The sequence below is a fragment of the Chanodichthys erythropterus genome, chromosome 13 (genome assembly GCF_024489055.1).
Source record: "Chanodichthys erythropterus isolate Z2021 chromosome 13, ASM2448905v1, whole genome shotgun sequence".
Lineage (NCBI taxonomy): Eukaryota > Metazoa > Chordata > Actinopteri > Cypriniformes > Xenocyprididae > Chanodichthys > Chanodichthys erythropterus.
This window is the reverse complement of record NC_090233.1, coordinates 34,943,230-34,969,177: the sequence shown is the minus strand read 5'-3', so window position 1 is coordinate 34,969,177 and position 25,948 is coordinate 34,943,230. Positions and strand designations below refer to the sequence as shown.

Sequence of the window (25,948 nt, the reverse complement as noted above, 5' to 3'; positions counted from 1 at the left end):
GTCACCGTGATGCTTCTGCCAGCGTGTCTCCGCCGCTGCGCGCGGCTTCTGTACTGGATCCCTGTTACGATCATTATCGTGGTTGTGATGTGGTCATACTACGCCTATGTCGTGCACTTCTGTTGGAGTGAGTAATGTTTTTGCAAAATTATTAAATTTAGAGTTTAATGACGCAGATTTTGCCATACGTGATATTAAAATGTGTGAGAGAGACGGAACCTGATGTAACATTTTGTTTCATTGTATGTAACTAGTTTTTTGGTATGTTTCTCAACTTTTATATGATGTATCTATATTTGGCTGCTACAGATTAAAGTAGTTATGAAATCAACAAGTATTACTTGCTTGTCTGTGTAATTTAATGTCAGTTACAAACTACTCCATTGCTGAGGTGGGTTTATGAGCTTAAATCATGGACGTCATTTTAATTTTGTATATGAATTTGATCAAATGTATTTGTTCAAAGTTAAGTATTATGCCAAGGACCATCACCACCCCATTTATTTTAGTGCAAAATTTAAAAAAAAAAAAAAAAAAAAAAAAAAAAGAAAACATTTAAATTCAAAACGGCTAATAAAATTGGAAACGAGTACAGAAATACGTAACTAACAAATACAGAAATACGTAACTAACAACTCAAACATAATAGACTGTGTGTGTATTATTAGTCAGTCAACTGACAAATGAAGCCTGTGCATTGTCTTATTTTGTGCAGTCTTTGTGGGTCCAGTAGAAGTGCATTTGGTGGTCATGTATTGTAGTGATTTCAGCCCTATAGCTCATGTTATATTAGTTAAATTGAGGCTGTTATACTCCCTGGTCTCCCTCTTATTATGAACACTAGATATAAATCTAAATATTTAATAATAATAATAAAAAAAAACTGTTCATTAATGTGGATATGACATTCAGATGTTATGAATGACTCTTGTTCATATTTGTGTGCCAGTCCTGCTTACCTGTGCAACACAGAGAGGTATGAAATCTTTGTCTTGTTATAAATGTTTATTGTGTGAAAATATGCAGTTCTAAAATTGGCAATTGCTTCCTGTTATTTTGATTGATAATTGTATATATACTTATTCTCTCAGTGGTGTTCCTTTGCCTGTTCCACGTGTGTTTTGGGATGTTCTCATGGTCATTTTGGAAAGCAGTGTCTACTCCACCATCCTCTCCTTCTGAGGAGGTACAGTAACATTATAGTGATGGTTAAATTGATTAAATTGATGGTTCTTTACCAAAACACAAAACAAGTTCATTTATAGCTTTTGGACATGGTACAATCATAACTGCATGTTTATATATATATATATATATATATATATATATATATATATATATATATATATATATATATATATATATATCTCATAGAAAACGCACCTAACTTGGAGTACCATGTAAATACTGGAGTATATAAATAAAGTTCAATAGTATGTCTTATACCATTTCTGCAGGACTGTAACCATAGACATTGAGGGGGACAAGTCCCCCAATAATCAGATATGGCCAAGTTGTCCCCACCAATATTTGATATTTTTGATGTTGCACTGCTGCACTCCATTACACACAACTCTGCTTGTTATTAGGATAACAAAAAGTTTAAAAGTTACATTTTTAGGCTGGTCTACCTTAGCGGTCTAACTGCACTCATCAATGTCAAAATGATTGAGATGGCCAATCAAATCAAAGGCGGCCATTTGATAGAGTGCGAGGTAAGATGTAAGTAGCTAAATATTTGATGTTTGGCTATTGTTTTACTATAGAAATGTTAAATGGCCAACATTAATATTCAGTGACTTTTATGCCAAATTTTGCTGTTTTGAATTGAAAATACAGGATTTCACGTGATTAATGCAATTTATAATTAAATGTGACGATAAGAAACATTAACAGAGCTGTTTTGGCACATTAGACATAAGATTAAGAGGGAATGTGTATAAATAAACATTTAAATAAAAGTATTACTTGCAAAAAGTTCAAATACACAATAAATTCTACTACTTCTGCAGTTTTTTTTTTTTTATTCCCTTAAATCCCTAAACATCCTTTAATTATTTAGGGACCCAAGCCCCTTCAAAAAATGGTTTGGTCCCCCCCAATGTTCAAGACATGGTTACAGCCTTGCGTCATTGTACCATAGTACACCTGCAGTATTTTTTTGCAAGGGGAATTTAAACTCTTCACCATTTCTGCTGGCTTCACCCCACAGTTAGAAGAGATAAGTAGACTTGGGCTCTTACGGGGGTCAGTCCATCCACTTGCAAGTCAGGCATGTCATACGTGACAAATGAGCGTAAAAGGAACCCCTCTCCCTCTCAGAGCACCGCCATCTAATTTACTAATTGTATGTGTGTGTCTGTGTGTGCGCGTGGGTGTCTGTGCTCAGTTTCAGCTCTCCTCTTCAGACTCGCTGCTCTATGAGCAGGAACATGGTGGTATGGAGAAGAGTCAGATTCTTTTGGAAATCTCCCAGAAGCTTCCAGTTCATACACGTACAGCAACCGGAGGTCAGGAAACCTGTCTATAACAGATAAACTTGACAATGTAAAGTATAAATAAAATCTCAAAACTAAACTGGACCCACTCCAAATGTAACTCGATTCACACTGAACCTGTAAACATTAACCTGCTCCATCAGCACCATGTAATTGAGGGAAGACACTGAACTCTAGATTACTCCAGAGACACTGAATCTGCAATTAGTGCATTTTGAATGGCTTTCAGTGAAAAGCATCTGCACCATGTTAGAAGGTTCGCTGCATCCGTGTTTCCTGCACTGCTTTGTAACCGAGGGGAATCTTCAGCACTGTGGCAAAAGAAATTATATTCTAGATCTGTGTCTTGAGTTTGCAGTCTAATTCACAATGACTCTTATGTGTCAGTTGTTTTTAGTGAATCAAAAACTTATAACCTTATCATTGTAGCTGAGGTCCTGACACAAATCGTTTTATTGAATATTTCAGTTTTACTTAAATTAGGGTGATGCAAAAATGAGTACACCCCACAACAAAAACTAGTACTTTGTATGGCCTGCATGATTTTTAATGACAGCACCAATCTTCTAGGCATGGAATGAACAAGCTTGGCGACATTTTGCAACATCTATCTTTTTCCATTCTTCAAGAATGACCTCTTTTAGAGACTGGATGCTGGATGGGGAGTGATGCTCAACTTGTCTCTTCAGAATTCCCCATACGTGTTCGATTGGGCTACTGAATCACTTTCACCCTGTTCTTCTTCAGAAATCCAACAGTGGCCATCAATGAAATGCAGCTCCCCGACACCAGCAGCACTCATGCAGCCCCACTGTAGGCACCATGCATTTTTCTTTGTTTTCCTCACCTTTGCGACGCCATACAGTTTTGAAGCCATCAGTTCCAAAAACATTTATCTTGGTCTGATCACTCCAGAGTAATAGAGTCCCAGTAGTCTTCATCTTTGTCAGCATGGGCCCTGCAAACTCTAGGTGGGCTTTTTTATGCCTGGGCTTCAGGAGAGGCTTCTTTCGTGAAACCCATGCATGCCATTCCTCTGCAGTGTAAAGAAGTTTCTACTTCTTTAGATAACTGCAGTGAACTTGCATGCCGATTTTCTTCAACCCTTCTCATCAGAAGACGCTCCTGTCGAGGTGTTATCTTCCGTGGACGACCTGGATGTCTCTGTGAGATGGTTGCAGTTCCATCTTTTTACATTTTTGTACCACTTTTGCTACAATATTCTGACTGATAAGTAAAGCTTTGCTGACCTTCTTGTAGCCTTCACCTTTCTGGTGTAAAGAAATTATTTTATTTCTCAGGTCTTGTGACATTTCTCTTCCATGCGGTGCCGTTGCTGACAGCATGAAATGGAAGGGGTTTTTAACACCCTTTTATAGTCAACTGTCTGCTGGACACCTGTGTAATGAATAATTAGACTCACCTGTGGTTGAATTCTTGTTAAATTAGACATTTGTAGTCTAAAATTTAGCTTTGCTCAAGATTTTCAGTGGGGTGTACTCATTTTTGCATCACCCTAATTTGAGTAAAACTGAAAATTTTGTTCTCCAAGTTATATTATTAACATTACTTTTATGTTATAAGTTAAGCAGATAAAACTTAGTCTTGTCAACAATTTGTTAATTGGTCTCTTAATTTTTTCCATAGCTGTATATATATATATATATATATATATATATATATATATATATACACACACACAGTATTTGAGTTAGGTTCATTTGAGTAAATGATTAATTTCAGTACATAATACCTAACTATTTTGTGAGCAATGTAAACCTGAATGACCAGTAAACTTCCTTATTCAAGAGCAACTGGACTTTTTTTTGTTAGTCTGGGGTCTGAGCACCGAAGATGCCGGGAACCATATTTGTACTGATCATCTTATTATTTTGTGAGTGATCCATTTGTGAGCCATTTCATAAACCAAGACATAATTTGTAAGGACTTTAAATCACTTGGATTAATGTTGAAACATAATTGAGTCCATATGCTTTTGATACAAATCCTCCAAGATTTTTTGTTAACTAATCAAAAATTGATGAACAACATGAATAAAAACATACGTAACGGTCTCTTATCAAAGAGAAATTGCATTTACCTAAATGTTGGAGATAATGTTATTTATTTATTTATTTGGTTGTTTGTGTGTGTGTTCATCTCAGCTATCAGGTTCTGTCATCACTGCCAATTGATAAAACCAGATCGCTGCCATCACTGTTCCGTCTGCCAAATGTAAGAATCGTTCTCTCTCTCTCTCTCCATTTCTGTGTGCGTATCAGTGCATCTCCCACTCATCTACACACTCTTCCCTTAATGAAAGGGAGAGACGTTGAAATGTGATCTGTGTGTGTGTGTGTGTGTGTGATAATTACAGGATGTTGTTGAAGCGCTTGGTCACATTTATTTGAGTGGACACAGTGAATCTTCTCAAATGAGTTTCGCTACGTGTCAATATCAGGTTCCCCGTCTTTGATTAAAGTCCAAGTCTGAGTGTGTGACGGAGAGAGTGAGTGCAGTGGAGAAAAAGAATAACTATGTGTGTTTGTGGAGATTTTGAATGTGTGCGTGTGTCTGATTACACTAGGGTTTTTATTATTATTTAATGAGAATAGTTCCTGTGGCCTGTGCACTTACTCCTGCGGTCTGTCTCTCTTTTTGTTTTTGTAGGTGTGTACTGAAGATGGATCATCATTGCCCCTGGTTTGTAAACTAAATTAAAATTGATCCCATTTACTTTCTAAATGCATATTTCTGTTAATTATGACTTATTGACTTATGACTTATTGGTGTATTTTATTCCAAAGAAAGAATCTTTGTAATCTATGGCTTTATAATGGTTAAAGGTGCCCTAGAACGTGTTTTCAAAAGATGTAACATAAGTCTAAGGGGTCCCCTGAATGTGTCTGTAAAGTTTCAGGTCAAAATGCCCCAGAGATTTTTTTTTTTAATTCATTTTTTTAATTCTCATTAAATAATCATAATCATTAAATATGCGCCGATTCAGGCTGCGACCCCTTTACATTCTCATGTTCCCCGCCCCCGAGCTCGAGACTGCCTTAACCAGCATAAACAAAGTTCACACAGCTAATATAACACTCAAAATGGATCTTTACAAAGTGTTCGTCATGCAACGTCTGATCGCGTAAGTATGGTATTTATTTGGATGTTTACATTTGATTCTGAATGAGTTTGATTGTGCTCTGTTGCTAAAACTAACATTACACACTGTTGGAGAGATTTATAAAGAATGAAGTTGTGTTTATGAATTATACAGACTGCAAGTGTTTAAAAATGAAAATATCGACGGCTCTTGTCTCCGTGAATACAGTAAGAAACGATGGTAACTTTAACCACATTTAACAGTATATTAGCAACATGTTAACAAAACATTTAGAAAGACAATTTACAAATATCACTAAAAAAATATCATGGATCATGTCAGTTATTATTGCTCCATCTGCCATTTTTCGCTATTGTCCTTGCTTGCTTACCTAGTCTGATGATTCAGCTGTGCACATCCAGATGTCCTGCCCTTGTCTAATGCCTTGAACATGAGCTGGCATATGCAAATATTGGGGTCATACATATTAATGATCCCGACTGTTATGTAACAGTAACGGTGTTATGTTGAGATTCGCCTGTTCTTCGGAGGTCTTTTAAACAAATGAGATTTACATAAGAAGGAGGAAACAATGGAGTTTGAGACTCACTGTATGTCTTTTCCATGTACTGAACTCTTGTTATTCAACTATGCCAAGGTAAATTTAATTTTTGAATCTAGGGCACCTTTAATCAAAAGTTAGTAGCTTACTCTTCCTGTAAACATTTTTTATTTTCAGCTGTTGTTGCTTAGTCTGTGCAGGCTTTTGGATATTGAAGACAAATAGCTACTTACTGTAGATATTTATTTAACTTGCATTCAGGGAAGAAAAAAAACAAAAACTCAAAATGTTACATCTTGTTTAAATGAGTAATATAGCCATTTTAAAAAGTGACACCTATTCTCTTCTTCTGTGTGTATGTTGTGTGTTGTTGTGAGCATGTTCAGGCTGAATAACTGTATTGGATTCTCCAACTATAAGTTCTTCATGCTCTTCCTCTTCTACTCACTCCTGTACTGCCTCCTCATCATTGCAACGGTTACACCGACCTTCATCCAACTGTGGCTGGTGGGTGACCTTTGTGCCTTTGCATTGCATATTTTTTTTAGCAAGATTGACATGTACTTTGAGTGGTAGAGACTAGTCTCAGCCTCTGATGGCACATCCACAGATCACCCAGTCACTTGGCTTCAAATATTTGAAAAATAATTTTTTTTACACACATATAAACAGAATGTATTGCTTAAATGCAAAGTCACTTTGGATAAAAGTACCTGCCACATACAAATGCAATTTAAGTGATAGTGAGTGAATTTGATATAAAACATTTTATCTTTTGCAGTATAATGATTTCTTATTTATGTAATAATTTGGTAACGCTTTACAATAAGGTTTGATTTGTTACCATTAGTTTACACTACTAAACAATCGAACTATGAACAATAGTTCTACAGCATTTGCTAATCTTAGTTAATTTCAACATTTACTAATACATTTTTTAAATCAAAAGTGTATCTGTTAACATTTGTTAGTTGCTGTGAACCATGAAAATTTGTATTAACAAAGAATAATAATTGCTGTAAAAAAAAATAAATATATATATATATATATATATATATATATATATATATATATATATATATATATATATATATATATATAGCTCATTGATAGTTCATGTTAGCATCTGCATTTAATAATATTAATGGGGCCTTATTGTAGAGTGTCAACAGCAATTTTATGAATTATTATATAATTAAATTCTTGCATCAATAATTCTTATTTCTTTGTGTTTCACATTAGTATCTTAATACAGTATTCCTGAAGTACACTATGCCCTCTCTCTCTCTCTCTTAGGGAAAACTGTTTGATAGTTGTGTTAAACTGCATGTCTTGTTCCTGACACTGGTGTCGGCCATGTTTGCTGTTACCCTCTGTTTTTTGCTCCTCTTCCACATCTGGCTGCTCGCCAGCAACAAAACAACTCTTGGTAAAACCTGCATTCCACATATGCACATTATTTGTATGAGGTTTTCTAGGCACCATAACATTTCTTGCTCTCTTTCTCTCAGAGTGGCTGTCAGTCCCCTTTTTTGCGGATGGACCCGGAAGTGACGCATTTGATGTGGGTGTCTGCGCAAACTTCTTACAGGTGTTTGGAAAGAAAAAGAGACTCTGGCCATTTCCAGTATTTAGCAGGTCAGTATTATGCTGTAATCAGCATTGATGGCAACCGTAACAGCCTACAGATTATAATATAAACAGTATTTTTGCAGAATAATTGTTTATTCTAATTAATAATAAAAACTACTGTTCAAATATTGTTCAGGAAGTTTTTTTCCTTACTTTTAACATTCAGCAAGGACATTTGTAATGCAACAAAAGGTTTCCATTTTAAATAAATTGTTTTTTTAACTTTATATTCATCAAAGAATCATGAAAAAACTGCATGACAGTTTCTACAAAATAATATGCAGAACAATTGTTTTGTTAATAAGAGACTTTCTTCAGCACCAAAATTAGCTTATTAGAATGAAAAAAGGAATAAAAAAAGTGTATATAGTAAATGTACTATATACAAAACAGCTATTTTAAATAGTAACATTTCACAACATTACTTTTTATTTTTTTATTTTATTAAGATATACAGCCTTTGTGAGCATAAGAGACTTTATTTCAGAAACATGAAAAGAAAAAAAAAGTATATTAATGCTTACTGTCTTTTATTACATTATTATCACCGTTTTATAAAAGCAATAAGCCACTCAAGGCTGGTCTTCAGTGATAGTACCATAGGCAGTTTTAGGTATTCTGCTTCATGTTTTGCTTACTGCTTACTCATGGTAAAATCACTGTAAGCACAGCCTTTAGAGTGAAAAACATTTCCGGATAATAGCCTTTTCCAGTTTTCAGATTGAAATGCCAGAATTGATGAATTTCAATACTGGCATTTCGCCGTTTAGTCAGCGAACATTTAATCTAAGTCACCAGTCACAAACATTTAAGATGTGTGATTTCTTTTGATTTAATGCCACAACACAGATTCCATAGCTTATGTTTACCAACTGTTTCTTTTATGTCTATCATAGTCAAGGGGATGGACATTCATTCCCCTTGAGATGGCAGATGTCGACTCGCAGTCCTTCAGTGATGAATGGAAATGGGCATTGTGTCATGGAAGGAACTGTGGGTAAGAAATAAATTCTCTGAATCATGTTTCAAAATTGAACAAATTGGTTAAACAATCCGAGCCCAGTTTGCCGGTTTAAAGAGTCATCCAATTATGTCTCAGCACTGTAGTCAGAATGGTTTGGTAAATCTTTTATTTAGAGGGAGACTGAATTTATCCCAGTTCTCACGCTGTCTCTAAAGGTGATCTGTTCTCTGCTTTTGTCATTAACTTAAGTGTGCTATCACAAAGAGTAGGATTACGAACACACATCCTCTAAAATTCCCCCACTAACTCTAAATAGCACTCCGAATAGCCATTTTTAAAATTCGCAGAAGTAACTGGAATTTTAGGAGAGAAATGTTGGCAATCTTCTATTGTAATACAAAGCTAATCTTCTTTTTTTAATTTTGTAATTTTGGAAGTTCAGACCCCAAGTTTATATTGCCCCCTTGAGGCTAAACCAGGGCTGCACAGCCTGATCAAAAATTCTGATTTGAGCCATTTGTCTGTATCATTCTTTTCTGCCATCAGTCTCACCTGAGGGGGTCTTTGTTACCATAGCAGTGGATGACTAGCAGTAACGAAATAAGGTATGAGAAATGCTTGTTCTGCTTTTCAAGGACATCTCCAAAGCAAAAGTGTTCAAATGACACTAAATAAAATCCAAATAATAGAAACGTGTTTTTGTCTTTCTAGGTTAACGAAATGTGTTATGTGACATTGTCACAGTGAGGCGATTTTACAAAGATCTCAATCACAGGTTAAGCTTACAGGAGTGGCGGGCGGCCCTCTGGGAGACGAGGGTTGATGGTGAACACCTGCCCGCATACTCAGTTTTCACCTGGAACACTTCCTAAGGGAGCGATCAGGTCTCCGAAACCTCTCTTTTACTGATCAGGGTGTGAGAGAGCTTTATCAGGTGTCCCTGTGATAATCTTTTAAATTCAATATTTTGTGCTGAAATGTAGTTGTGTTTTTCTGTTGTGGCAATGGATTCTAGCTTCATGATGACACTATTTAATAGTGTCTTATAGGATTATTGAATAACAGATTTAATGAAGAAATAAAGACAATTCATTTAATACAAAATATTTTATTTGTAATTTTCTTTTCTTTGCATTATTCTAGAATGTTCAGGAACGCTCTATAACATGGTTTGTTTTAATCCCGGTGGTATCATGGATGAGCACATGGTTTTAAAAGATCACTTGATCCATTTGCTCACATTAAACATGGATAAATACATCACAACCAATAAAAATACAGAGGCCAGCCCTGATCAACCAATCTCACACTCACACAGACACTTGCTGTGGGCTGGTCAGGCTTTACCATATGGAGAAAATAATAATTAAAAAAATAAAACATGCATGCCAAATCCAAGTGAACTTGTGCGCAATTGGTGGTCTGTCAGTCTGTGCCGAAATACCTCTGGCCAAAATGTGTCGGAGCGACAGCGTGAACTTCAGTTGTTAGTATAGTGATGTCAGGAAACTCCTCAACAATGGACCGTGCACCTGCACACATTCACACAGCATTATGGAGGTGCAGTGTGCACTACTGAAATAATGGACTTTATATATGAAGGAAAAAATGTATACTCTTTTAGTTTAATGCACCCTTGCTAAATAAATCAAAAGTGACAGTAAAGACATTTATAATCTTACACAAGATTTTTACACAAGACTTTTAATTCATCAAAGTCCTGAAAACAAATGTTTCTGCAAATGTATTAAAACATTTTCAACATTGATGATGATAATAATGTTTCTTGAGCAACAAATCGGCATATTAGAATGATTTCCAAAGGATCATGTGACACTAAAAATTAAAGTAATGGCTGCTGAAAACTGGATTTTACCATCACAGGAATAAATTACATAGTAAAAATACATTAAAATAGAAAACAGTTATTTTAATTTGTAACAATATTTCACAATATTGCTGTTTTACTGTATTTTTGATCAAATAAATGCAGCCTTGGTGAGCATAGGAGACATCTTTCAGTCATTCTACTGATCCAAAACTTTTGAATGGTACAGTAAATCATGTAAATGTCAAGACGTTATTATAAATGACTGAGTTTATTCCAAATATACAGCCAGGTTCTAATCGTTTCATAAATGTTCCTTAGTTGTTTACCAAGGCGGCTATTAAAGGGTTAGTTCAGCAAAAAAAAAATATTTCTGTCATTAGGTACTCACCATCACCTCCCAAATGCGTAAGACCTTCGTTCATCTTTGGAACACAAATTAAGATATTTTTGATGAAATCTGAGGGTTTCTGAACCACACATAAGCAGCAACATCATTGCACCTTTTGAGGTCCAGAAAGGCAGTAAAGACGTCGTTACAATAGTTAACGTGACTACAGTGGTTTCACCTTAATGTTGTGAAGCGACGAGAATACTTTTGTGCAAACAAAAATAACCGTCATACGCAGTTTACGTAGGGAATGCAGTGCAAGCTTCTGTGTTTATGTCAGAACGCCGACTCATTATTGGTGGCTCCTGCATCAGCATCACACGCATGCCTTGTGCTGCTCGCGTGTGCAGTGTCGGCCAATACTGAGCCAGCGTTCGGCCGTAAACACAGAAGCATGCACTGCATTCACTACATCAGCTACGACAACAGACAGTCAAAAGATGTAATGACACTGCTGCCTACGTGTAGTTCAGAAACCCTCGGAATTCATCAAAAAATATCTTCATTTGTGTTCAGAAGGTCTTACGGGTGTGGAACGACATGAGGGTGAGTAATAAATGACAAATGTCATTTTTGGCTGAACTAACCCTTTAACATGTACTAAGATAGATAAAATAATAAGAGATTTATCATGTGATTGATTCGTAAATGGGAACACAAGTCTTCACTGTTCACTCTGTGTTTGTGTCTTACCGTGTGGAGTGGAGAATAGACTGAGTAGTATGATATGTTTGGCCTGCAGGCCGTGTTCATTCAGCACCCGCACCGCTTCTATCACGGTGTTGCCTGTACCTGAACACATATACACAACATTGAATTCTCTTTAAATGCCACATTTGAAGTAGTTACAGTTTGGCCCAAGTGTCTTTTTCCACAAATATGGCCATGTTTAAATCCAGATTTTGCACCAAATGGGTGCAGAAAATGCAAACATTGCACAAATTCTATGTGGGCCAGCTTAATGCCTGATGTGAATTACTCACTGAGAATAGGGTACATGAGCAGAACCTTCCTTCTGCTGATGTCAGGAGGAAACTTTGCATAGTAAACTTTGGCCTTTTGTGTCTCCTCATCACTCTGGATCAGAATCTTCCCAATACGGATTGACCTGCAGCAGTCTCTCAGGCCTTGCTCCATGGCCTCACCTGCTCACATAACACATGCGTTTTGAAGTATAAAAGGCATGCACACTAAATAGGGCTTTTTTATTTCATCATGGCTGTGTCTGTGTGTGTGTGTTTATGAATTTGTGTGAAAGAAAGAGACTCACCACTCCTCATGATACTAACTCCACAGTTTCCCTTTTCAAACTTCACACCCTCATATTTATGCCCTGCATAAGTATAAAATGAAACTCTGAATTTGAATTAATTCAACAGCTGATCATGGAAAGATTGTGTCAATATGCACAGGGGGTAATCACCATGGGAACAGGCTCACCTGTTGGTGTGGTTACAGTGCATTCACTATATGGAAGCTGATTGAGACCCTCTTCCACCACTAATCGTATCTGAGAGCAGAACAAACAACCAATTAGAATCAAATTGAAGGGTAACAAACCAAATACCGAACAGTAGACCTAGTAATTTTACAACACACAAAAAAAATAAAATCAAGTTGATTGATAAGTCAAATAAAGCAATCAAGGAATGCGAAGCGTAAATCAACGATAAATTCACTTTGTTGATGGCAAAATTATTTTGTGAGCTGCCTTTAATTACAAGCTCTTTATAAGAATGACTGATTATTATCAGTTAGTAGGATATATTGACATTAAAACAAACCCACCATTGTTTACTGTTTTTGGTGATGCTTACCAATCTATCAGCACAGAACACAAAATCACCTCTACTGGTAGTTCTGGGTGAGAAAGAAGAAAGAGACTGTTGCAATATATAATACATGTTGACTGATGTCCAACAAAATGACGTGAGGCTACATCCCAGTTTATTCCATGAACATTTTAGATTAGACACTCTGATAAGTTACAGGTTTATGTACACATGTAATGATATATAGGTACATATGATACAGATCTGGCCTATGGGGACACGTAATGTGTACTCTCAATCCAAATCCGGTTAAAAGGCGGACTGGACACTCACTTGTCCCGAATGATAGTCTGAAGTTCTCGTATTTGGTCATTTAATGGCAAGAGTTTCAACTGAGGTCCTATTTGTCCATGGATGTCGTTCATGGTTTGGTTTTCACACGGTTCCGTGTCATCTTGACGGGTCTCGGCGGCAGCGCTGCTGCGGGCGAAGCGGACGTGCTTCGCGGCGTGTTCGGGGCTTTCACTGTTATTCAGCTGCTGATTATGGCACGGCATCTTTTCGATAAGATCCGCTTCCATAGAACTAAAACCACAAAAAAAAAAACTACACGAAACCGCCTGGTTCACTTAAATAATGGCTGTTCTGTTCCACGGATGATGTTTTCAGCGAACTACTATCTCGCCATGTCAACTGAGCAGAGGAGACGCACGCTCCCGGGAACAACAACCTGACGTCATATCCCTTGTTCATATGATTGGATAGAAATCATGCCAATCTAAATCTCATTGACGTAAGGGGCGGGACACTGCGGTCCTCATTCAAGCAAAGCCGTCAGAGGCGCTGACTGGTGATGAGCGGTGAATTGTGGTGCTTTTAATACATCATGGTTTAACAAGGGCAATTACAAGGTAAAAGATAAAAAAATGCTATCATGAAAAGATGGTCTCTTACAAGACATCGTTTTAACACAACATCAGTGCAAAGATATGGGACATGTTACAGTAAATATATATGCATGTCAAACATACAAAAAAAAAAAAAGGATGTTGCAAGTTTTCTAATTTACATGGAAAAGTAAGCCCCCCCCCCATATTTAAATTAATTCACTATTTATTTATTTGCTATTTTTATTTGTTAGCCTACCACTTTCGTAAATGAAGATTATTTTCAATACTATCCATTTTGACTTTCAAATTCCCTCGCTGACATTTATCTAAAGTAGCTGCATGTGTAATACCAGTGTTATAAATAAAGGTTATTTTTATTTTTAACTTAATCTACATTTTGTCTTTCAAATTTCCTCGCGGATAATTATTTATTTCAAGTAACTGCGTATGTAATACCAGCTTGTTTATGAGAAATAAAATAAATCTGCAGAGACCCCTAGCTGATGCTTGGAGCTTGTGAAGCGTCAGTGCGCATGCCTGCGCCTCTGCACCTGTTCAGCAGTGGCGCGCGCTCCCGATTTCTCAGCGCGCCGCCGTGCAAAATATGGGGGCGCGCTCTTTATGGCAGGTCTCAAAAGAGGGGGAGCAGCAGCGCACGAGCGCGCCGTCGTTGTCAGGGACGGACGGGGTACAGCTGGGAAAAACACATACACACGCTCGCACACCCCCGTCTCCGTCACACACGCACATACGGCAAAAACAAAAGCGACTCTAAGGGAAGAGCGGAACGGGAGAGAGGGAGCATGCGGCGAGGAGTAGGGGCTGCAGCAGACCTTTGTTTGTTTCCTGGAAACCCTGGAGCGCGAGGGAATAAAATGGAGTGGTAGGGGCTCCGAGGCGCGAGAGGCGCGTCCACCTGCTGCTACCGGGGAGGCAGTCCGGGCTCGCGAGAGAGGGGAAACATGGTGAGACCACTGCATTGAAGTGGGTAACCAAAAAAACAAAACAAACAAAAAAACAACAACATATGACAACATTCCACACGCCGAGCGATCAAACGGAGTCTTAAGAGCGGGCGGGACGTGCGGCCCGGGTGTAACGGGAGGTGAGTATGTGGGCTGTGCGTGTTTATGTGCGTGATGCGGTGAGTGGGCCAGTGTGACGCGCGTCAAACGCTGCAATGGGGAGAAATGGTGGAGCGAGTGTCAGCTGTCATGATGCGTCCATATTGCACAGGTGTGTGAGTGAGGAGGAATGGCTCAGTGTCCTGCGAAAGCTATGAGGCGCAGGCCATCGTTTGAGGGGACAGAAAGCATTGGTGCTCATGACGAATACGTGAGGCAAACACACGCACACACACACACACACACACACACACACACACACTCTCTCTCTCTCTTTCACACACTCTTACACACCATCCCCCCTAAGCCAAGGCCACAGCTACATACGCACTCGTTCACATACAGCAATAACACAAACGATGTCATGTGGCGATATTCTGTTTGTGCCGTTTTACGCATTTTCATTTTCCCCGCGTTTTGCTTGCGGTCGGTCCTCGCCGCTCAGCGCCTGCGACCGATGCGGCATTTGGCGATGGGAGATGCAGAATAGCAGAGCGCGTATTATAGCGCACCAGGCCTTCAATAATTAAGGGTGGACTCAAACCTGTTACGTCTCTCTGAATAATGTAAATTCTCTTGGTTATCCGAGATGTTGAAAGCGTGCTCATCTTTCAGGCTCTTAATATAATCATGTTTAGAAGTATGGAGGACCCGTCGGTTACCGAATACCTGTCCTGGGAAGCTGTTACGGAAGTTTCTTTGATGCTTTCAAGCTGCACCGCACACGTACGGCTATAACAGAGCGGAAGGTCTCTTGCACAGCTACAGCCACCCAAATCAATAACACAATCAATCAATCAATCAATCAATCAATCAATCAAAATGGACATAGGTTTGTTTGTTTTCCACATAGATGCCAGACTTGTAGACAGTGTTTAAACCTTCTACCTTGAGTTAAGAAGTCAGTCAGTGTAGTAATGCTTTCATTGACATAAATGGATGATGGTTGATATTTTAGTTGCTTGTCTGACAGATTGACCAAGGACAGATTGCAGAAGATTTATTGATCTCTGAAAAAGATCAAACAAACTCACACCAACGTGGATTCAGTCTCTCTCTCTCTCTCTTTTTATGTGTCTATCTCTTTCTTACTAACTCTCCACCTCTCTCTGTCTTCTGTAATTCCATTGTCTGTCTCCTGGGTGGATGTTGAAGCTGAATAAATATTAATTTCATTTTTAATAAAAGCAGTTTGCAGACAGAGCCACTGCCCTGTTCTCTGTCTCTGTCTGCAAAGCTGGCAAGAATGAGCCCAACCATGCTGTTCTCAGAAAAGCCCTGGGCTTTTTCTCATACTGGCACTGGTTTGGAAGGAGCAAATCCTAGATCATTATATAGCCATTTCCAGATCCGGAAAACAGTATATGTATAACCCTGGGTGATGTTGGAAATGGGTGTTAAGGAATTTTCTCTTGCTTGGATTTATTCTGCCAACAAACCTGTTGTCTAAACACTGACGATATTCTGAAATTATCCAGAGAATGTATATATTTAAGGTGTATATTGTGTTGTGTATATATTTATATAAGACCAATGTATTTACAGTAACAGCTTATTGAAATAGTTAGGCCATAAACATTGTGGATTTCAAGGTATAGTCAATTTAAGTAAATGTTGACGTCTTTATGATCAGAAGCATGTTTTAATGATAACATGATAACTAACATGAACTAACGATGAGCAATACATATTTTCTAATCTTTGTTAATGTTAGTTAATGAAAATGCAGTTGTTTGTTCATGTTAGTTCACAGTGCATTAACTAATGTTAACAAGATTTTAATGTATTAGTAAATGTTGGAATTAACATTAACAAAGATTAATAAATGCTGTATAAGTGCAGTTCCTTATTAGTTAATGTTAACTAATGCAGTTAACTAATGTTAACTAATGTACCTTATTGTAAAGTGTTACCAATATCATAAACATGAGATTGAATAAATTCTGCACCAACAGTCGTATCCACTGCAGTTTCATATGGAATTCCAAGTGATAATGAAATTAGATTTTCTTTTTTTTTATATTATGTTTAAACAACATTTATATTTGAAGTGTATATAGATTAAATAATGCAATTGGAGCAGCAAACCATGGGCAGTGAAATACACATAATGCCCACTCAACAGTTTCAAAACTCTTGTGCAATTCATAAATCTTCAATAGGTCAGTTCTGGATTCCTATGTAAATTCACCTCGTGGGAACACTTCAAACAGTGTACTAGAGATCAACATTTCTCCCCAAGCATATGAAGTGTTGTCATGTTTATTTATTTATTTTTTAAAATAAAAAGCTGCATGTCTTTTTACTTATATATATGGCACACTATTCTGACACATGCATACACTGCCTGAGGCAAGAGAGAGCACTCTTTCTTTTCTCTTTCTCTGCTGTTATAAAGCTCTTTCATTTCTTTCACATCCTCAAGAGTTGTACTTCACAGTGAAGGGCAATCAGAGGACAGAATGATGTAAAACAATACAACTCACTGTAATAGTGGAGAGTGAGAGAGACAAAAACTGAAAACGGGACACAAGTCAAGGAAGTACTAGAGAGAGAATGCTGATTTATAACTCATAGTTAGAAAGGTGAATAAATCAATCTTCAATTAATTTTGGGAATATAAACTAAATCAAAGTTTTGAACATCAGAACACTGATGTTTTTTTTCTGGACCTTGTGTTAATATGGCTACAGTTTTCCTAAACTTTTTTTTGGTTAATAGTTCACCCAAAAATGAAATTAATCCCACCATCACTTCAATGGAAGACAAGAGGTTTATGAGAATTTCCTAGGTTTTCTTTTCTATTGATTAAGAACTGACGCTATTTTCTGACACTTTTTTAAAATATAATTTTCTCTTATTTTCTGCATTTCACTTGTGGTCTAGCTTGTGTACTAATTTTATACTTTAAATTTGCCACTGTGTACTGCAAATAATATTGGCTCCTATGGCAAGTTGTTTGGGATATTCCTCATTTATAAGTCGCTCTGAATATAGAATCTGCTAAATGAATATGTATAGATGTTAACACCTTACCAAAATACAAAAAAACACTACTGGTTTATCAGTCAAATCTAGAGTTCTGCAAAATGTGATTTGATTTTTGTTTTGTTTTTTCTTCCAGACTTAAGCTCTGACAGATTTTAAAGATGGCATGGCTTCCACTATAGCCTTTACTGAGTGTGTGTCTTTGTGTTTCTACAGGCTGGACAGTGGTAATTATGTTAGTGAGTGAGAGATTCAGTTCAGATTGATGGATGTTCTACAGAAGTCTCGATTCTCAGGGGCAGATCACAGCCCCTGCCCAAGAGATTCTAGTGAAAATGGTAGGAGCTCCCACACGCATATAAAATTCAGCATTTTTTGTAATTGTGTATTTATTAATTATTTATTCTATTTTATATATTCAATTTCAACTATTACTGTCTGCACCTAATTTAAGTTAAAAATCACATTGATTTCAGTGTAATATGTAAAATTCATCTTTATATCTGTACACATTTTTACAGATGTTTGTCAGGAAAAACTAGCATTTCACTTTAAAGATCTTTGTCTCAGCATCTTTTTGTTTTTGTTTTTTAGAACCACATGACCCACTGGCAGATGTGTCTCATGATATAAGACGCTGTGATGACATCCCTCCTGCAGTGCTGTCCCTGCCCTCCCTCTGTGGCCAGAGTCAGACCTCTGAAGGTCCTCTTAGCCCAGCTGACCTGCATGATGGGTCTGTCTCCAACACCACCTCTCTATCCTCTCTCTCTTCATTCTCCTCTCTTTCCTCCCTCTCATCTCTCTCTTCTGTGCCCTGTTCCAAACCTGTGACGCCCTGGTCTGTGCCGCAGACCTGTGACAGGTCACCCCTCTCTAACATGGACTCCAGGGGCGGAGATTGCCTTAGCTGTCTGATCCCCAAAAATCAGACAGAACCGGAATCCTGTGAGTCCGTACTCAGCTTTGCCAGCATCAATTTGCAATGCCTTGGCCCCGCCCCCAGCGCAGGTCGCTATGGTGACCAGGTTCTATCTGACCAGCTGCTCAGCGGCCCCGCCCATCCAGCTGTAACCAATGAGGGGGCTGAGGAAGGGAGGTCTATGCAGGAAAGCGAATCAGATGAGGATCCTGCATCCAGGAGCATATACGAAGGTCTTGGAGAGGAGGCACAGGACTGGAGCTGTCTAGAGACTCTCATCAGTGAAAGCCGTATGGAGCTGTTGGACTTATGCTCACGCAGTGAACTTGCAGTCAATCTGTTCTGTGAAGAAGATGTGGAGAATTACATGTTTCAAGAGGAGGAGACAGCACTCAGCACTGATGTCTGCTCACTCAAGATACGCTATGAGTCCTATCAGGATGGAGTGCAGGAGAGGAGTGAGTCTGCCCTACAGGATGAATCTCAGCTAGGTTTCTTTCCCAGTTTACCTTGCAGTAGAAAGGAGGGGCCAAAAGAGAAGCCAGACCAATCCATTGAGATTAAGGGTGATGACCATGTGACACCCAATATTAGCCCAGACAGTAACTTTCTTTTTGACCTCAGTAATTCTCCAGAAGATTCTGGTGAATTCAGTGATGACAGCTCTTGCACAGGCTCCCCAGACCATGCACTCTCCCTCCGTCATGGCCGCTTGTCCAGAGAAAACTCTAGCTCCTCCAGCCAGCTAAGCTACCGCCTCCGAGCCAAGAGGAAGGTGGCCTACCGAGAAGACTACTTGTATGATGTGGACTCTATAGAAAGTGAGAAAAACGCAGAAAAACGAGATAAACAGCCTGCTGGGCTCAAGAAAGAGCGTGATGATGACTGGTGCCCGAAGAAGAGGCGGCGGTCCAACAGGAAGGACCCACCTGTCATTATAAAATACATAATCATTAATCGGTTTAAAGGCCAGAGGCACATGAGAGTGCGGCTGGGACGAGTCGACCCATCACCTGCTGTGGTCTGTTTGAGTCCAAATGCTCTGCTACGCTATGAGAGACTTGCACCATTAAAAGCATACTGGCAGGAAAGAGAAAAGGAACAGCAGGAACAGAATAGATTGACAGCTGCAGAAACAACCAAACGTCTCAATGGCTGCAAAAGACCGCCAAGCACCACGCCCAAACGCAAGCACAGGTTGGCCAGACTCAGAATCCAACAGATCCATGCAGTACAGAATTCCCTCCCCAGCCAAACTATAGTGGTCCCCACCAACAATCAGCCAGAGGAGACTGAATCACTGAAAAGCACAGAGGAACCAAAAGAGGACATTACCTCCATTACACACACTGCCAGGGCTAAAAGCAGAACACAGGAGAGAGAAGAAAGAAGAAAGGCGGGTAAAACAGGGAAGATAAAGAAGTTCAAAAGTGAAGCAAGACTTCGGTTGAAAAAGTTAAAAGAGGCTGAGACACAGGAAGTGCCTGAAGCCTCTGAGATTGAGCAGTGCAACCCATGTTTACCAGAAAACCTTAGTAACTCTTTGGAAGGCAATGTCACAAATGAAACCTCCAGTAATGACCCTGAAAAATGCACTTTGACCCCAACAGCTCCAGGGACTGAAGGAAATGCAGAACTCCTCCCAGGGGGATACCTGCAGACTCTTCTCGAAGCCTCTGAGTCATCGAGCACAGCTAACATCACCTATTTCCATCCAGGGCTACAGAATCCCACGCTTCAGCCAGTGCAGAGCTGTGTTCTCTCTCCTCCCTCTGAATCAGAGCTGCCCCACTCTCCTCCACCTATGAACCATGGGCCCCACCACACACATTATGCTGAGCCAAACCTTACTGAACCAAACCAGCCCATTTCATGGCCATCCCAACCATCTGCTGAACAGCTGCCCTTCTCCCCGGACATCCCAACCCAGTCGCCTATGATGCCATCGGGCTTTCCCACACCATTGCCTGTGTTAGCAGGGGATGGCACAAATGTCGCAGGGTATGGGCAAGTGTCTCTATCAGGGTGCAGAGTGTCATATGAAGAGTCCCAACCTGATGCTGAGTATGGCTTGAGTCCAGGTGGGTCTCGGAGTGACAATGGTGTAGGGCGACTGGTTAGCTTTAACTCCCTGGGGTCACTTTCTGCAACCTCTAGCAACTACAGCTCGCTCAGCCTAAGAGAGGGAGAAAGAGAGAGGGAAGAAGAGATCGGTGAGATCAACGATGGCTTCTTGCCGCATTGCAGTCCACGGCTCATCCTACAGCAAAGTCTAGAGGAGGTTGCTCCACTTCGAGAGTCCACTGACCTTCTGGATATCTCCAACTTTACCCCTGACAAGTTCCGTCATTCATCGCTATCTGAGATGTCTCCACCAGACACACCTAACTCTTCCCCACAGCTGCTGGGGAATTGTGGCAAAGTTGGAGAGTTCTCAGAGGCAGCAGAAGCAAATGTACAATGGAACTGTGGAGTTGTCCCACAACTAAATGAAGATGGAAACTCACACCTCCTTCAGATACACTCTTTCAACACAGAGGAGGAAGATGTGGAGCTAAGGGATCACAAAAGTTCAACGAAAAAGGGTGGGAAAAATGGACAAGGCACCAAAAAGACCAAAACTCCAAAAACAGTAAAAGGAGAGAAAGTAAAGCTCCCACGTCAGGGTTCTCGTTCTGTGCGGAAGATTAAAGCCTTGCTAGAGGGAAAAGCAGCCAAATGTGGCGGAGGGTCAGGAAGTTGCGCTTCATCCCCCACCCCATCGCTTGGCTTGATTGGAGCTCAGGGGGAGTGGCCTATTACCGGAGGACTGTCAAATGATGACCAACGAGAATTCCAGGAACCATCAAACATCCTGTCCAATATAGTGTCCGGCATGGCTGAGGTACAGCGTTTTATGAGGGCCTCTGTGGAACCTCTTTGGGGTCCTTGCCTGTCACCAGGTCAGCATGCCCTCCAGAGCCAGACACTGAAGATTCTGGGTAGTGCCGCTGACCTTAAAAAGCGGGGCGGTGCCTCAGGCGGAGGTCGAGGGAAGAAAGGGGCTGGGCGTGGTGGTAAAGCACTGCCTAAACTTCTCCCACCAGGCTTCTTTCCTACCCTTGGATTAGACTGCCTCCCACTTCCACACCGCCCAGCCCACAAAAAAATGTACCGTCACAAAAGCAGCGCTAAGTTTGCCCGTGAGGAACTCTTAGCGGGCAAAAGGGACATAAAAGGAGTAGCATTGACCACTTTGGTAGAAAAACGGAGGTAATATTTTCTCTCTGCAATGTGCCCCTTCTCTTTCTCCGTTCCCTTCCCACGCACCCTGCCAAATCCTCCTAAAATCCTTTCCACATTTCAGAGCTGCATGGCACCGACTTTACCCACAATCCTTTGCCTAGCCCACTGGAAGGCAGGCACATCCTGCATGTCAGCCCTGCTAAACTACCTACTAGACTGACTGAAGTCTCACTGTCATGGCTGCACCCTACTCACCATTGCTGCTTTGTTGCATTTTTATCTGACAAATTTTCTGTTGTTTTTATTTGTTTTTTGTTTGTTTTTCAAGAAGAAAAATGCCTTGAAAGTCTTTGGATTCTCTTTTAGTGTGGTGTTTATCTAAATATCAATTTTTTGTCTTTTTGTTTTCCGTTGCAGCTATAACACTGTATGTGTTAAATCGGTGTCACAGCACCATGGTTTAAACCGAGCCCAGCGCCCTGCTCTGTCTCTCAGCAAATGGTTGCCTTCTGTTCAGGGGTCAAAGGTCATGTGTAGTATTCTGTGCTAAGAATTGTTTCCCCCTCGTTTCTGTGCCAACCCCTCAGAACATTGGGCTTTGACGAGCTAAAAGAAAGCATCTTCACCAAGATGTTCTCGTTTTCTGAGGTTTTGAAATTTAAAAAGAGATTTTTTCATTATTATTGTTTGTTTATAAGTTGTGAAAAGGGGGTTCATTCATCTGTTCTCCAGTGAATCTCCTCCTGCCAGTATCAAAATGCTGTTGTACACAAACATATGCACTATTTACAAAACAAGATTATATCAAACATGTTTAAATTAATGTGCCAAACTATGAACAATTAAATGTACAGACATTTTTATCTACATAAATATTTGCTGTTTTATAATGTGGCAGTGATTGAGGAGTGTGTGTGTGCTTGGGATTTGGGGGGGGAGGGGGGAGTTGTTAATCTGAGATTCACTCCTGTTGCATCACATCTGTAAAAAAACAGCAAGGAGTCATCTCAACAATCAAAAGAAAAATGTTGGTTTATTTTCTGTTTTACACTATTGGCTAGTTCCAGATTAGAGGCATGAAGTGAGAGATGCATGACAAGAATTGGTGGTAGGAAGCCGAAGTGCTCTAATGGCAGAGAAAAACATTGGTTGCCTTTTATTCAGATGTATTTCTGGATGGTAAAAGATCACTGTTTGTGTATAACAAGGTAAGAAAATGATCATTCCTTCTTATAACAAGACATATAATGCATTCTAACTTGTTTACGTCCCCAAGTTTCTAATTTAGCTTTCTCTGTACCTCTAATGAATTTTACACCCTTAAAACCAGTTAAGAACAGGACCAAATATTTTTTGAAGGTTTTTCTAATTTGTTGCTAGTGATGTGCATGCATTTAAAACATGATATGAATATGTGCTGTGAATGCTGATCCCCTGTATTACTTTCTCTGACTCGCCTGTTTTTTCTTACCTGATCTCAAAACCATTGTTTTTCTATTGCTGTTGGAATGTTATTTGTTGTGTTATAAAAAGAGGGAAAGAAGCCAACTTGGTTACCCCCATGTACTGTTTACTACATTGCTGCAGGATTGTACAACTCCCTGGATCCCCTCTTTTGTGAATATATCTATTTGAAAAGAAATATTCTCTCTCTATTTTTTTTCTTTTGCCCTTAGGTTGACAGAGTGTGAAACACGTTTAAGTTGTTCACTACATTGGATTAGTCTGTGAACTGTTCCTCCTGTTTCAGAGTTCAATGGGTATTTGTGCAAATGCTGTTCACATTGCTGTGAATGAATTGAGGTTAAACTATTGGAGAAAATGTTGAAGAACACAGGTGCAGATGATGAGTGACATTCCACAGCTGGTGGTGTGATTCAGAAGTGAGCTCCTCTGAAAACGTCTTGATTTTAGGGTTAACTAATCAGAGCTTTCCCAGCCAAATCAGCCTCACCATGCAAAAGGCCAGGAAATATTAGACCGTGAAAGTTTGTTTGTTTAAGTTTGTAGTCCAATTTTTATTCCCCCCTCCCCCCCACCCCCATGCTGAGTGAATGGAGATGTAACAGTTGGTTCAGGTCCGCTGGCTCAGGGAACCCAACTGCATTCACATCTCTCATTCCCTCAGCTGTCCATCTCGCCATACAAACTTAAGCTGTTCTCAGTGGTGCCCCCTGCTGTATTGTTTTTACATAGCACTACTGTTGCTAAACCTGCAGGACATCTGTGATGCCAGTGCAGGGTGCTCTTGTTCATATTTTGAGAACAGAGTTTTACACCAGTGAAAACTTTATAGCACACATCCCCTGCACTAACTGTTCATATTTTTAAAAGTTCTTAAACAGTGTTATTCCCCTATAAAAGCATCATGTAAAATTAAAACAGGCATATCAAAAACTTAATTGTGCCCTATTTATGAATGTATTATATTGTCAAGTTGGAAGTATTTTGTTCATGATTTATTTGACACAACATTACTTGTAACTACTTTTGCCTTTTTTCATCATCAAGGGAAAAAAAAAGAAACTGTTTCTACTGCCTGGTCCGTCTTCACCAGGTGGCTTCTCAATGAACTTGATGTAGGAAAAAAATGATGACCTGTATATTTTTCATTGTGCCAATTTGTAACATATTTTCTAAGTGTATATTTTTCTTAGAAAGTGATGTGAGGTCGTTCTTACTGTGGCTTTGTTCTTTTCCCTTTTCAGCAAGTGAAAAGGTTGCTAATTGCCATGTTTTATTTCTTTCTTTCTTTCTTTCTTTTTCTTTCTCTCTCTCTTATTTGTTTTTTGTTTGTTTGTTTTAAAACCAAAAATTGAAAATACTATAAAAAAATAAATAAAAAACTATTGTAAAGGAGAGAGAAGGAGAGCAAGCTGTGACTCTTTGTTGAGAGTTTTTGTAATTGGACCAATCTTGTTGTAAGAGTGTTGTGCTCTAGTAAAAATATATATTAATTTAAAGATTAAAAAAAGAAACAATGAAAACAGACAGTGGAACAATAACACTAATTTGTGATCTCATTGCTGTTTTATAGATTTTCATGTAAATTATTCTAGTATTTTGTTTTTGTTGTATCTGTCACAAAAGTTGAAATATTTGTGATCAAGCCTGTATGGTGACAAATGTAATATTGGTAACTTGCTGAGTTTTGTAATCATGTTTATGGAATAAATATTAATTAAAAGAGCTTTTGATCACTTGTTTCAGTACTGTCTTTCTGTTTTTGAAAATACGAACAAATCTGATTTAACAAAATTTGATTTAGCCATTCTGTTTTCCAACATTGATGCTCCGTATAGTTAGTTTGTGCTCATCTGGTACCAAATCTGAAATATTTCCAGAGGTGTAAAGTAGATTATTTGAGTATTTTTACTGAGTATCAAAGATATTAGCAACTTTTACCCTTTATTTGACTACATTTTTGAATAAGTATATACTACATTTGTAACAAGCAATGCAATTACACAATACACCTAACTTTTTCTGCAGGAGTTTATTATTATTATTAATTGCAGAAAGAAACAAGCTGTTGTGGCAAAAAAATCATCAACCCGCATAAGAGACAAACACGTCCAATTGTCTTTAAAGGTTTTATTTCTTGCAAGAAAGGTCAGACAGGTCATACAGAAACGTAAGTAGCTGCAGAGTGTAAGACAAAGAACGAAAGCTTCCCCTCACTTTTATATCTCTAACCTCCAAGGCCGAAGCCTCTGTCCTTTTACCATATTAGGAACATCTCTTAGCGGCTGTAACTTTCCACACATTGTTAGCACAGACATGTTTTTAAGATACATCTTGCATGTTCCCATACAATATCTGAATATCTTTCTATTTCTAACATCATGTTCCATAAGCATTATATTTCATAAGAATACAGGTAAAAATCATATGAAAAATGAAAAATTCCACAACACAAGCACAATTAGGCAGTACAGAATCTTAGGAAAATCCAATAGAACAGAGCAAAACGAGAGAGAAGAGAAAAACAAAATTTCCTCAATAAGCTAAGTAGTCTTTTTCCTGTTATGCATTTTAACATTTCCTTA

General features: G+C 38.9%; 3 protein-coding genes across 7 annotated transcripts; 2 read left to right on the top strand and 1 right to left on the bottom strand.

Annotated features, from left to right (window-relative positions):
* On the top strand, nucleotides 1-9,614 carry zdhhc15a (zinc finger DHHC-type palmitoyltransferase 15a). Its single transcript, XM_067408326.1, has 12 exons — nucleotides 1-127; nucleotides 950-976; nucleotides 1,092-1,186; nucleotides 2,390-2,510; nucleotides 4,664-4,733; nucleotides 5,169-5,201; nucleotides 6,550-6,670; nucleotides 7,460-7,592; nucleotides 7,675-7,801; nucleotides 8,692-8,792; nucleotides 9,306-9,364; nucleotides 9,471-9,614. Exons 1-11 carry the CDS (start codon nucleotides 10-12, stop codon nucleotides 9,347-9,349), a joined length of 990 nt encoding a protein of 329 aa, XP_067264427.1. The 5' UTR covers nucleotides 1-9; the 3' UTR covers nucleotides 9,350-9,364; nucleotides 9,471-9,614.
* Nucleotides 9,615-9,887: 273 nt separating this feature from the next.
* On the bottom strand, nucleotides 9,888-13,479 carry uprt (uracil phosphoribosyltransferase (FUR1) homolog (S. cerevisiae)). 2 transcript variants are annotated; one of them, XM_067406767.1, is made up of 7 exons: nucleotides 13,084-13,479; nucleotides 12,796-12,838; nucleotides 12,419-12,488; nucleotides 12,249-12,311; nucleotides 11,962-12,123; nucleotides 11,672-11,770; nucleotides 9,888-10,291 (listed from the first exon to the last, which is right to left on the bottom strand). In XM_067406767.1, the coding sequence occupies exons 1-7, from the start codon at nucleotides 13,329-13,331 to the stop codon at nucleotides 10,185-10,187; spliced, it is 792 nt and encodes a 263-aa protein (XP_067262868.1). In that variant the 5' UTR covers nucleotides 13,332-13,479; the 3' UTR covers nucleotides 9,888-10,184. The 2 variants fall into 2 exon arrangements, with proteins under 2 accessions (XP_067262868.1, XP_067262869.1); XM_067406768.1 differs by having other exon boundaries at nucleotides 12,767-12,838; nucleotides 13,084-13,138.
* An 807-nt stretch (nucleotides 13,480-14,286) lies between these two features.
* nexmifa (neurite extension and migration factor a) lies at nucleotides 14,287-25,081 on the top strand. 4 transcript variants are annotated; one of them, XR_010896893.1, is made up of 5 exons: nucleotides 14,287-14,745; nucleotides 17,969-18,090; nucleotides 18,323-21,926; nucleotides 22,317-23,107; nucleotides 23,576-25,081. XR_010896893.1 is itself a non-coding variant. In XM_067406589.1 (4 exons), exons 2-4 carry the CDS (start codon nucleotides 18,018-18,020, stop codon nucleotides 22,447-22,449), a joined length of 3,786 nt encoding a protein of 1,261 aa, XP_067262690.1. In that variant the 5' UTR covers nucleotides 14,287-14,745; nucleotides 17,969-18,017; the 3' UTR covers nucleotides 22,450-25,081. The 4 variants fall into 4 exon arrangements, 3 of the variants coding, with proteins under 3 accessions (XP_067262690.1, XP_067262688.1, XP_067262691.1); XM_067406589.1 differs by having other exon boundaries at nucleotides 18,347-21,926; nucleotides 22,317-25,081; XM_067406587.1 differs by having other exon boundaries at nucleotides 22,317-25,081.
* The last annotated feature ends 867 nt before the right edge of the window (nucleotides 25,082-25,948 follow it).